The 13,001-nt window shown below is 36.2% G+C and overlaps 1 protein-coding gene across 5 annotated transcripts in view; it reads right to left on the reverse strand.

Moving 5' to 3' along the window:
• TBC1D4 (TBC1 domain family member 4) overlaps positions 1-13,001 on the reverse strand; it is a 211,083-nt gene that overhangs the window by 11,147 nt on the left and 186,935 nt on the right. For all 5 annotated transcript variants that reach the window (XM_036831403.1, XM_036831404.1, XM_036831402.1 and 2 more), the window contains 3 exons: positions 10,880-11,038; positions 7,435-7,593; positions 4,846-5,090 (listed from right to left, as the gene is read on the reverse strand). In XM_036831403.1, coding sequence (XP_036687298.1) covers positions 4,846-5,090; positions 7,435-7,593; positions 10,880-11,038 — 563 coding nt within the window. The remainder of the gene's footprint in view (positions 1-4,845; positions 5,091-7,434; positions 7,594-10,879; positions 11,039-13,001) is intronic.

Below are 13,001 nucleotides of genomic sequence, written 5' to 3' on the forward strand. Positions count from 1 at the left end.
CTTGTGTCCTCAAGTCCATTCTCTACGTTTGTGTCTTTATTCCTGTCCTGCCCCTAGGTTCATTAGAACCACTTTTTTTTTTTTTTTAAATTCCATATATACGTGTTAGCATACGGTATTTATTTTTTCTCTTTCTGACTTACTTCACTCTGTATGACAGTCTCTAGGTCCATCCACCTCACTACAAATAACTCAATTTCGTTTCTTTTTATGGCTGAGTAATATTCCATTGTATATATGTGCCCCACCTTCTTTATCCATTCATCTGTCGATGGACACCTAGGTTGCTTCCATGTCCTGGCTATTGTAAATAGTGCTGCAATGAACATTGTGGTACATGACTCTTTTTGAATTACGGTTTTCTCAGGGTATATGTCCAGTAGTGGGATTGCTGGGTCGTATGGTAGTTCTATTTTTAGTTTTTTAAGGAAACTCCATACTGTTCTCCAGAGTGGCTGTATCAATTTACATTCCCACCAACAGTGCAAGAGGGTTCCCTTTTCTACACCTTCTCCAGCATTTATTGTTCGTAGATTTTTTGATGATGGCCATTCTGACTGATGTGAGGTGATACCTCATTGTAGTTTTGATTTGCATTTCTCTAATGATTAGTGATGTTGAGAATCCTTTCATGTGTTTGTTGGCAATCTGTATATCTTCTTTGGAGAAATGTCTATTTAGGTCTTCTGCCCATTTTTGGATTGGGTTGTTTGTTTTTTTTGATATTGAGCTGCATGAGCTGCTTGTATATTTTGGAGATTAATCCTTTGTCAGTTGCTTCATTTGCAAATATTTTCTCCCATTCTGAGGGTTGTCTTTGCGTCTTGTCGATGGTTTCCTTTGCAGCACTGTGTAGATGTCAATCCCAAACTCCCTAACTATCCCTTCCCCCCACCCTTCTCCTCTGGTAACCACAAGTTCATTCTCTAAGTCTGTGAGTCTGTTTCTGTTTTGTAAATAAGCTTATTTGTATCATTTCTCTTTAGCTATAGTGGCGCAATGCGTTGGAATGCAGTACTTATACAGTATTGTTTTATTTTATTATTACGTTCACAAATCCAAGTTCATTTAACTGAGTTCATAAAGCAAGTCAGTGTAAGTCCATCTACAACTATGGAGCACATTTCTCTATCATGAGTGTTTTGGTATCACCATACGTACATGGAAATGGTAATTTTTCCTCATGTAGGAAGGTATTGCTTTTGGAATTTAAATCAAAACTGCCCTGGCTCAGGACTCTCATGGAAGGCACATCCTAATTTCAGACCAATTCCAGAAAAGCTTCCATTCTAAGGAATCTACCACATCCAGTTCAGAAGCAAGAACTTGTCTCTCTTTGCTGGGCCCAGCGTCGGATTTATAATGGAACTTGCCAGGCAATCTGCACTGCTAGGATACTGTTAGGCTTAGAAGGTTATGGAGCCAAAAGCTCGAGCTGTGATTTCTAATATCCAACGTATTCCAGCAGCATATTTTTCTTGACAAAGGAGATTAAAGCAAAAAGTGCAGTCTGAATGTTTCTAGCATTGAAAGAAGAAATTATTTTATTTGGTTACTGAGTTGATTACTCATATTTCAAAAAAAATTATAAGCAGCTTATAGTAACTTTTAAACTCTCATGTCTGGGGTAGCTAAAAGTAAAGCAGTAGCAAATAATAAACAAATCTGTGATTTGTGCTTTAACTTAAATTTTTATCTACACAGTAACAGATTGAGTAGTGGGTCCTTGATCAGTTATATCAGCTTAACTTTTTGGTGTGAATACATCTAACATTTTATTAAATCTAGCAGAACTTCTTTCTCTAGAAGGGATCATCCTTAAGTAGTTAGCTCTATAAAAGTGCCTTTAAAATAGCCAATTATATTGTGAATTCAACAAACAACTGTTTTTCAGAGCACAAAACTAAAAATCAAAGTACTAGACATAAATATAGCAAACGTTTGATCTCTACAGCACATATCTGTGCAAGCTACGGTTCCACACAAGCTGTAAAAGGAAAGAATTAAAGAGCCACAGGAAGTCATAACTCTAAAATAAGAAGCGTAGCAGCAGTCAAACAAAGAGGTTTAAAACAATGAGATTAGAGGGCTTCCCTGGGGGCACAGGGGTTAAGAGTCTGCCTGCCAATGCAGGAGACATGGGTTCGAGCCCTGGTCCAAGAGGATCCCACATGCCAGGAGCAACTAGGCCCGTGCGCCACAACTACTGAGCCTGCACTCTGGAGCCCATGAGCCACAACTACTGAGGCCACACACCTAGAGCCCTGCTCCACAACTTCTCCGCAGTGAGGAACCCATGCACCACAGCGAGGAGGGGCCCCTGCTCACCACAACTAGAGAGGGCCCGCGCGCAGCAACGAAGACCCAGCGCAGACAAAAAAATAAAAATAAATTAAAAAGAGAGAGAGAGAGATTATAATCTCATTAAGTCATGTTGAAAAAAAATCATATATTTCCCTTAGGCCATTTACAATTTAAAAACTAGACATACTGGGCTCTATCAATGAACAAATTGGTATTTTTGGTAGCTCAAAGATAAAAGAAGTCTCATTAGCAGAATAAAAAGAAAGCCTATCCTCAAAAAGCTGTTCAGCTATGATCTTAACACAGAAGCAATACTTTTTTTTATAGAACCTCACTTTTTTCCTACATTCTAAACTAGAGGTTAAGAACATTTCTTCCATCAAGGTGTATTTACATTAAATTTCTTCTAACAAATAAAACACAATTCAGTCTTCCTTCAAAGGAAACTTTCATAATAAGATGCCGTTTGCTAAGAATAAATCATTCTTCAAATCTACCTTATACATAACATGAAAATCTTCCAGTGGAAGAGACAGAACTGGAGGAAGGGAGACGCAGAGTGTAGCAGAGAGAAGATGGAAAAAAGTAGAGACCAAAGACTTCAGATAAAAAGATATAATGCTTTACACTTAACATAGAAAATGGCAGACACAAAACATGATGAGCCGTAGTTAAAAGAGACCTCGACCCCCTCATTTTACAGATAAGCTCAGTGCCTGCAGTGCCCAACCCCAAACCACACACGTAATCAGAAATCCTATCAAGTGATCCCAAGCCCGCTGCCACTTCCACTTCTGAACATCATATTGATTGGATAAGAAACACTTTCTGTTCTAGAAAGTAGAAAAGTGTTGCATCTCACTTTATAGATCAAAAAGTTCTACTTTCCCAGAATAAGGTCCCCAATCTCATGGTCTATAAGAACACTGCCCCCAAAGATTCTTAAACATCTTCATTTTCATAATTATAGACAGAAAATATTTCTTGGTAATTGTGGGCCGTATTAAATCAATGTATAAATCCAGTTTATATGAATTTTTATGATATCAAATGGATGAGGAATTTTTAAATTGAAAAATGATTGCATTTTTAAAGTGATAGCTGTATCTACCTTTTTATTTATGAACCAAGACCACATGCTACTCATAAATACTTTTCATTCTTTGAAATTTTAATGATGGATCCCAAACCGTTATTTTTGAAAATCAGAGCTATTGAACTCCTTACAAGGGCACCAATGCTTCCTACCCGATATGATACAGTAAACTGTTTAGAAATAAAGTAAAAAATAAAACCTTCCATAGTCATTACTGTTTCACTTGTGGAATGTTTATAGACCTATGCATGGTTATCAACTAGGAATCACTGTATTTGATTTCTGTATCCTGGTGAACACCCTTCATATGAACTCACAGCTGAAACCCAACATTGAGAGCAAAGCCCTATTTCCCTGCCAAAACTTTCATACTGAAGAAGTAATGAAAAATGGAGCATTCCCTCTCCACTCACCCTTTCAAGAAAATACCACTGACTACAATATTCATAAAGTGAAAACGAAGTCCTTTTTTGTCCATGGATCGGTAAGACTGAAATACTAAATGTAAAAACTGATCATTGGGAATCAGGAAAAAGTATATTTTAAAAGCATTTTAAAAATATTTTAGTTCTTATCTAAAGCATAACATTATGACTAACTGGGCATCATGCCTATCTCATTTCAAAGGAGGAAAAACCCTGACATTCTTCCCTTTAAAGCCTTCCTTTATATTTTTATGACCAAAAGCTTTATATTGCAAGGTAGTGGTTCTTTAAGATAGCATATCTACAGAGAAAATTTAAACTTTTTGTTAGAAAACAATACACTAAGGAAAGTGAAGTTTAAACTAGAGAGGAGAAATGTATAAACAGGGAGTTTGAAATAGGTTGAATATAGCAATGGCAGTGAATACCCTACTTAACTGAAAAATCTTAATGGTGCTTCTTCAGAGCATGATAAGAAAAGCAGACTGAAAAAGTACTACTGCTGACTCTGAACACTTTTTCCTCTATAAGGGCCTGTCTGACATTAAGATAAAGCAGGGGAGACGTGGAAAGTTCAGGAAGAAGCATGATATAGATACCTGCCGTTTATACACTCAAAGTAAAAGAATAAAACATTATATTTTCAGATTTCAAACAAAATATCTATGATTTTTTTCAACTGACAAGGTAAGGAAAAGTGAATAAGGTTGACTTGATACTTTCTCCAGGTAACTCATAGACTTAGGAAACAGAGACTTAACTACACACTAGAATGGCTTATTTATTTACTTCAGAAACTAAGGAAAAGTTACCCTGCATATGGATGTCATACACTTAGAGGTTTAGCAACATCGCAAATCCCACACTAAAACCATGAACTAAAACATGCCTCTACATTTATCCAAGTTCCAAGACAATGGGCCCAAATTTCTTTAAATCTTAACCGTAATTTAGAAGAGGGCTCCTGCTAAGATTTCTGGTGAGAGCATTGCACATTCCTTGTGAAGATCTGCCACTCACCTGTAGTGACATCATGTCAGGTCGGTACTGCTTGCGAAAGCCCAGGTCATACATGAGGAATTTCAGCATTTCAAAGGCTTGCTCTTCACTCATGTGCAGAAGCAGGACTCCAGCCACAAAGCTGATCCCCTGACAGTAACCCACTTCTTTGTCCAGCAATGAGTAGGCTTTCAAGAGGTTAAAGAGAGACAGCTGCCCTGCCCCAAGCTGTGCTGAAAAGTAAGGATGAGTAGGAAATGTCCTCCCTGCAGAAGAAAAGAAAAATATTTTTGAGATGTCCTGATGCTTTGGAGACCAGAGTGAAATTGCAATTCAGTGATTTCCAGGAATAAATAAACGTTCTTTTCCAAACCACTGAATGCTGCTCAGCGTACCCCTCTAACTAAGAGTCTCTCTCTCCCTCTAGCCAGTCCCAAGTCCTACCTGCCAGACCATCATAGGTGAGCAAACATTTGCTACTAACCAGCGCTTCTTTTTAGGAAAAAAAATTCCACAAACAAATCAAAGACATATTCAGGAGAGATCCCAGGAGAATAGAATATAAAACTTATTCTGACTATAAATCAAGGCTAATTCTAAGTTCACATAAAAACTACCTGCTAACTGAAATCAGAATTCTACAGGAGGTATCATATGATTTAGAAAGAAATCTTAGTGGTCCATAACAGAGTCCTTCCTGCTTTTCTTGTATTATGACACTAGAGGGACTTTCTAGGGTTTTGTTTTACATTCAGTCTATCATTCAGGAAATACTTCTTTTTTCAAATATTTTTGGCTTTCTGTTTCTTAAACTACTTCCATGAGCCATGTAGACCTCTTTTCTTTTTTCAGTGTATCCAAAAAGGTCAAGGATAGTGAAGGGTCAAGATGATTTTAAATAAATTCCCCTCTAAAATCCACCTCTGTGTATAAAATTACCATAGAGACACTTCAGCAAGTAAGTTAGTCCCGGATTTTCTAAAAAGTTGGTACTGAACGCTGAAACAAACCCTTCTTCACCACCAAAGCTGTATACAGTGCTTCGGGACTTTCCTTGTGCCATGAAAATGAAGGGGACATTAACTTCCTTGTGAAATGATTACTCATGTCAGTTAGAACTTGTAAGAAGGCCAGATTTTTAAATGTTTTCCACCAGATATGCTTAAAAGTGATTTTTCACCTAGGAACTGATAAGATTAATTCTGCAGAGCAAATAAGGGGAAGATATGAGAAAATAACAAGAACACACTGAGGAAACACAGATGGCTACAAGCAAAGTCAAATAAGCAATTTTTAAAATTATCATTTTACTTTCTCACTTAAAATGCTTGCTACAGAAAACTATAAATATACCGTCCATCCATGACATTAATTCTAGCTCCATTTTTTTCCGACCAGCCTTTTCCCTGTAATGTGATCTCATCATCTTCTCTTTAAGGATATCTTGACTAGCTCTAAATACGACATCTCAATTTCTAGTCTCATTATCAATTTCCGGTCACAGAACCACAGATCTGCAGAGGTCCATAGGGATTGCCTAGTTCACTGTCCTCATTTAACAGACAGGATTGAAACTCAGAAGCAAAATAATTTGCCTAAAACTACTGTTCAGTGATAGAATCGGGACAAAAACTGCAGTTTTCAGTTTCTCTGTAAAATTCTCCATTTCAATTCTATGGGGCTCAAAAAATATTAACTGAGTTGGCCTTTTCCCAACAAAAGCTGTTTGTCATCCAAAAGGAGCAGAGGTCCGTTTTGGCCTGTGACTTTTATATATCCTAAAATAAGATGACCCCGAATAAAGAGTAATCCTTTGTTTTCCCAAATGGGCTCAAATAACGTTATCTGGCCACCTTAAATATATCAACCTTTAGGAAGAGAGATGAAATAATCCAAATGTCAATGTACAATATTTAATCCAATAAGTTAGATATTTTAAAATAATAAAATATATTAATTTAGAGAAAAATTAGAGACAATATACTTTTTTAAATCACACCATTTTTACTTTCCATAAGTTATTTGAAATTCAGCTTTTAAAGGATGACTTTATCATGCTGCCACTGGAAATGCACATAACATTAGGACAGCTAAGTTTTCTTTCATCCTATAAGGATGTATTCATGATTTCCACAACATAACCGCATATTGTATTGATTCTTAAAGGCTTACTCAAAAGCTCGTTTTCAGCAATACGTCCAGGAATACTTAGTAGACCTTTGTTAAATTTTCTGGTGCCCCTTTAAACCTATTCTAACCTATTTCAAGACCAGTGTTGACCAAGCTAATAATTATCTATCCCAAACAAAAGTCAGTTGTTCGAAAAACAGGAACTGAGAGCACCCAATAATATGACCTTTACAATGATTCAAATACAAGATTTTTCAGAGGGCAAGTCTGAGGATGAAAACTTCACTTCATATTCAGGCGTTTAGGGTATCTTCAACCAGACATAAGGCCAACTTGCCCTCAGGAAAGGACAAAGTCAGCAACTCTGCAGACCAATAGATTGTCTTTATCAAAACCAAAAACAAATAGAAAACCCCCAAAAACTCAACAGAAGGACCTATTATGTACTTTTGTAAATTATAATCAATATGGCAAACATACCTAAATCCACGAGAATGGCATGCTGCTGAGCTGTGAGCTGCTTTAAAAGCTCTTTATAGGATGTGTCAGGAGGTTGTTGTTTATTAGGCAATCTGTGTCTTAGACGATACTGCAAAGCTAGGAACTGCCAGATTTCTCCTCGTCGACTTTTGGGAACACCTACAAAGAGATAAGAAAGCAAGGTCTAGAACACTGGAATGAAGGTGCTAAATCACAGTTGATTAACTATGTAATGCTTGAAAATAGGCAGCTCTACTGTCCTGCGTTCCACCCTATAATCACACAGTACGATGTAGTGACAGAAGCATATTTTGAAAAGTTTAATCCTGTAGCTGGTGTCTTGCAAAAGAAAACCCTCAAATAACAAGGATAATAATGGCAATATTAACAAGAACAGCTGCCACCACTGATTGAGAACCTAATACAACATTTATTGAGGACAGTTTCTGAGCATTGTAATTACAGAAACTGCACCTAATTTATTCACAGGTGCTCAGAAAACAACCTAATGAGGCAGGTAATTACTATTATCTACACTTTACAGATGGCGAAGCTGAGGCAGAAAGAAGCTAAGTAACTTGCCCAAGTTCTCACAGCTAGTGCAATTTAGAACTCTAGTTTCAGAGGCCAAATTCTGAAATACTGAAATGTATTACTGCCTATTTTCACCTTTTATTTGGTTTGAAGCTGGTAATAAATGCTAATATTCATACTCTGATTTCTAAATAGCTGTCATTAAAAAGTAACTTTGTAAAAGGGAATTAAATAGCATTCTTATATGGTCCACAAGAAAATGAAATAATAAAAATGGTAAGTACAATACGAAGGCAGTGCTCCAGAACATCATTCAGCCTTTGAGAAGAAAAGAGCTAGCATAATTGCTATATTCATGTATAATGAAACACTAACTCCAGTCTGCTTGAAAACCGAAACAAGCAATTCGAAGTACGCTAAAAGTATGTTTTTTTTAATGCCAAGGGACATGAAGTACAGCACTGGGAGGGACAGAATTCAATTCTGTACAGCGCAGGCAACTTTATTTCACTGTTTTCAGTCCAAAAAAACTAGATATGGAATAGGTTCCTGAGCTCCAGCTGGGTAGAGAAAGGTTTAATGGCACTAATCTCTTTGGGATGCAATGTCACAGTTTGCAGAAGCTGAAAGTATTACTGTCCAAAAGGTATAACTCAGGCTCACGAACATGAATTATAAGGCCCTCTACAGGGTATACCTCCAAACTACCATTTTTTAGTCCCATCACCTCCCATTCCCTGCCACACTAAGTGTATATACTAAGTATCTAGCTATACTCAGTGTAGGACCATAAGAAGCTTATGGTTATTTTCACACTTCCAGTTTCTTGTTCCTACTGTTGCCTTTATGAAATTCCAAGCTCCTCCAGTTGATTGCCTAGTGTATCTCTATTTGTCTTTTAGGGATAAGCCTGAATGCCATTCTTCTGCGGAAACTCTCCCTAACATCTCTAGGAGTAAGAAGTCCCTTTTCATATGCTATGTGACTCAGACTGTACCATTACCATATTGGATTACAGTTAGCACTATACTGTACGTTTGTCTAGTTTCCTCACTTAGATGGTGAGCTCCCTGAAAATAGTTAGCATACTTTCATCTCCTTATGATGAAATCCAAGAATATACCTCACTACTTATACATTTGTTGAATGAATGAATGAATGATCTCAAGCAAAAAGTCATTTTGAGAGGGTAACTTTCATTAGCCCATTAAATGAATCATTGATAACAGGAGAGGGCTGTCTTGTTACCCATCCAGTAACAATTCTACAAAAAAGTAATTCACTTTAATTAAATATTTATTGAGCATCTAACATATAGCAGAGCATAGAGCACGGCACTGAGGATACCTCATCACTGAGAGATGAATAAATCCATTCTCAGGAAAATTAGTCTCATTCATTCACTCAATAAATAACTTATGCAAGATGCTCTCTTAGGTGCTAGGAGTATGGAGGGTGGAGTGAGAAAACATGAAACAGATATACACATAGATACAAAGTTACAAATTATGATAAGCGCAACTAAAGGGAAAGAATCATGAGAACGAATAATAAAACAAAACTAATTTACTGGGGGAGGGGGGCACTCTGAGGAAATGGTATTTGAACTGAGAGCTGAGAGAGAATACGATTCTCCAGGCTGGGAGTGTAGGCAGCAAGCACTTCAGGAAGAAGGATGTACGGAGGCCCTGAGAGGGGCAGAGAAAGAGGGGGACAAAGGAGGAGGGAGAAGAAGATGAGATGGAAAGAAAAGGAGATGGGAAACGGGGAGAAGGTAGAGAGGATGGAAGAGGGATGGTAGGGAGAGCTGGCGTATCCATGCAAGAAACAGCCTGTGCCAGACTGGGACCCAAAGTAGCATCACTGAAGCACAGGCTACAAGGTAGGGGAGGTTAAAAAGTGAGATGAAAGACGAAGGAAGGAGAGATCATGGAGGGCCTTGGGCACAGTGCTAAGAAGTTTAAACTCTGTTCTATAAGAAATGGGAAGATGAGTACCCCTAAAACATCTCTGAGTCATACCAAAGGACAGTGTGTTCTACATCTCACACACGTTCTATTAGCCGCTATTTTGTCTCCCAAGTAATGCAGCCAGTGAAAATCTCTGGGATTTCCACATCTTCAAGGAAAAAAGAACATGTATCAGGTCTGTAAGTGTAGCACCTTACGAAATTAATTTTAATTTAAACTTAATTGGCCAACAGTTTCACATTACCATAGTCTTTTAAAACAAGATTCATGATCAGGTTATTTTGGGTACTTTGGGATCTTTATTTGTGCAGGTCATAGAGATTCTCATTTTAATACAGTTAATCTGAGTCACAGAAATTGCATCTAAGCAATTCACGTATTAGTTTTAATTTTAGATTTAAGATGTTTAAATATCAGTCGTTTTATATGACAGAGCAGAAATGCAATATAAGGCTAAATAAAAGCGTTTTTCTAAAATAAATAAAAGAATGGATGGTAGGAAAACTGATTGCTAATAATATATATCTGTACAAACACATACATGTACATGAATATACACATATATTTATAAATAAACACTTCTGAGCAAATGACAGAAATGAGTCAAGTTTAAAAGCCTGAGATATTTTTACGGATATGATCAAAGATTTGTACTAATGCATGTGATCTTTCCTTGGCAAACAACGACACTGAGTTGAAACAGCTGGTGAAGAGGCAGGAAACTGTGTAGAAAAGGTGCCTGCTGTCTCCTCAGGGACAGAATATCTCCATTAGTACCATGTGCTTACCAATACAGTCACCAACTACAGGCAGAAACAAAGTCCTCTCCTTTTTTTATAGGCAAAGCACGAAGAGAAAATTATGCCTAGGCTGCACGAATCAAAAAAATCTCTGAAGCTTTTCAAAAAAGAAAAAAGATTGATTGAGATGATCCAGGATACCTTCTTTAAGAGAAGTATGAATATCTTCCATATCGCATCTGATTTTAGTTCTGCAGTTTAACAACTTCTTATCCCAGGTTATTAAGACCTCCTTCTGACATATACCAACTTCTTCATAATCCAATTTAACTTTTCTGGACTGGAGTTCATCTCTGCTTGCTAAGAAAGAAAGAATTTACATAAGACCTATATGCTTTTAAAACACAGTATTTGTAATGTTTCATTGCATTTGTAAAACCATACCAAATAACATTTTCTCAAAAAGAAAACTTAAAAAAAAAAACAACTGAGGATACATGAAAGGTTTCTTAAATTTTGAGTCATTTCATGTAAAAACAAAAACAAAAACAAGGAATAACTTCCTACGGAGGTTTTACTCGGTATGTTACAGATGATAAGTCTTCTAAGCATAAAAAACAAACCATGTTTGAAATATCAATTTTTTGACAAATGTAATAGATAACCACAGAAGTGACAGCTTGCATCATTTTAAACACCATTAAAACGTTAATATTTTATATATGACATATGAGAAAACAATGCCTCATGCTAACCTTGATTTGAGAAATATTTGACCATGATAACCTGATACATTTTTATAACTATTTCCAGAGTTACCAATACTGCCCTTAACAATGGTAGGTTATATATTCCTGTGTCCATTTTTAATAACCTTTAAGAGGAAAATTCATTTTTCTGAAGCTAACACTACTTTCATTTTTCAAAATAATACAGAATTTTCTCTCATTTGATGGTCTAAAATCTAAGCCCAGAGTTCATTAAAAGAAATGCTTATAAAACAAACCACTATCTGTACTTGGTCTTTATCTTGAAGAATCGATTCCAAAAGAGGAGAAGGGAGAAAAAAACATGTGAGTGTATTTCCTCTCTTTCATTAGGACCACATTCAACAGGAGCCTCTCAGAGTAATCTGTATCCACTCAAGCTCCAGGGCTCAACCACCTTACCTGCTGCAACACAAATCTTTGTCATGCATCCAAAGTCCTCGACAGCACAAAAACAATAGCAGAATGAGTATTACTCTTTACTTAGTGTTTGAAGCCATTTCAAAAGAATTAAAATATCTTACAATAGACTGCTATTCCAACAGGCCAGTAAAAATTTCTACTTAAAAGTCCAGATATAATCAAAAGATAAATCGCACTACAAAAAATTCCTCCTAGATACCACTAGATGGCTTTCTAACAGTCTAGCTTTGCTTCTCGATATTTGCTTTATATTTCCCTATGATCATCAAATAATTTTTTAAAAGTTAATAACAAATATCATTCTAAATATAATCCTAAATATAACTTTATTAATGATGTTTTTCACAATGCACAAAGAATAATATTTCCTCAGATTTTTTTTTTCTCCAACCTTCTCTAGATCATTATTCATTTAAAATAATAATAATCATCTGCTATGTGCCAGTCACAGGCCCAGAGGATAAAGTGCTGAGTGAGAGCAGTTAATATTTGCCCTGGTTAACTAGGCAAGAGCAAAGAACCATGAAGAAATGCTTATCCATTAGATAAATTTTTAACAGGTTAAGCTATTTTTTGTCTTTGTTATTTAAGTACAGAAGTAAATATAGAATCAACAAACGTTTCTGATCATATATTCTAAATGTCACCTCCTCTCTTATTCTGTCAATTTATGTAGTCGTATATAATACACAGAATACACAGAGTCATTTGTATTATCCATTTCCTTATATTAACACATATAGTTGAGAAATAGTATGGCATACTGGGAAAAAGCCCAAGAACCGTGATAAATAAACTGGAGTTTTAATACTTGTTCTGCCAGTACACCACTGTTTGACCTTAGGTTAATTTCCTTAGCCTCCCCAAGCCAGTCACTAACTCAGCTGCAGAATGAAGAATGGAGCTAAATAATCTCTAATCTCCAGTTCAAATAGTCTATGATTCTAAAATTATCCATTAATATTTAATATAATATTCTACTGTACATATTCCCAACTGTTAATGAAATACAATTTCATGCTTTAAATGTTTTAAGGAAATCATAACCATCTTTTTTCAACCTCTTTTTCTGTTTATGCATTAGTTCAAGATATAATCAACTACAAAAAACATAAATTCAATTATTTTCAAAA

Source organism: Balaenoptera musculus, chromosome 18 (assembly GCF_009873245.2).
Source record: "Balaenoptera musculus isolate JJ_BM4_2016_0621 chromosome 18, mBalMus1.pri.v3, whole genome shotgun sequence".
Taxonomy (NCBI): Eukaryota; Metazoa; Chordata; class Mammalia; order Artiodactyla; family Balaenopteridae; genus Balaenoptera; species Balaenoptera musculus.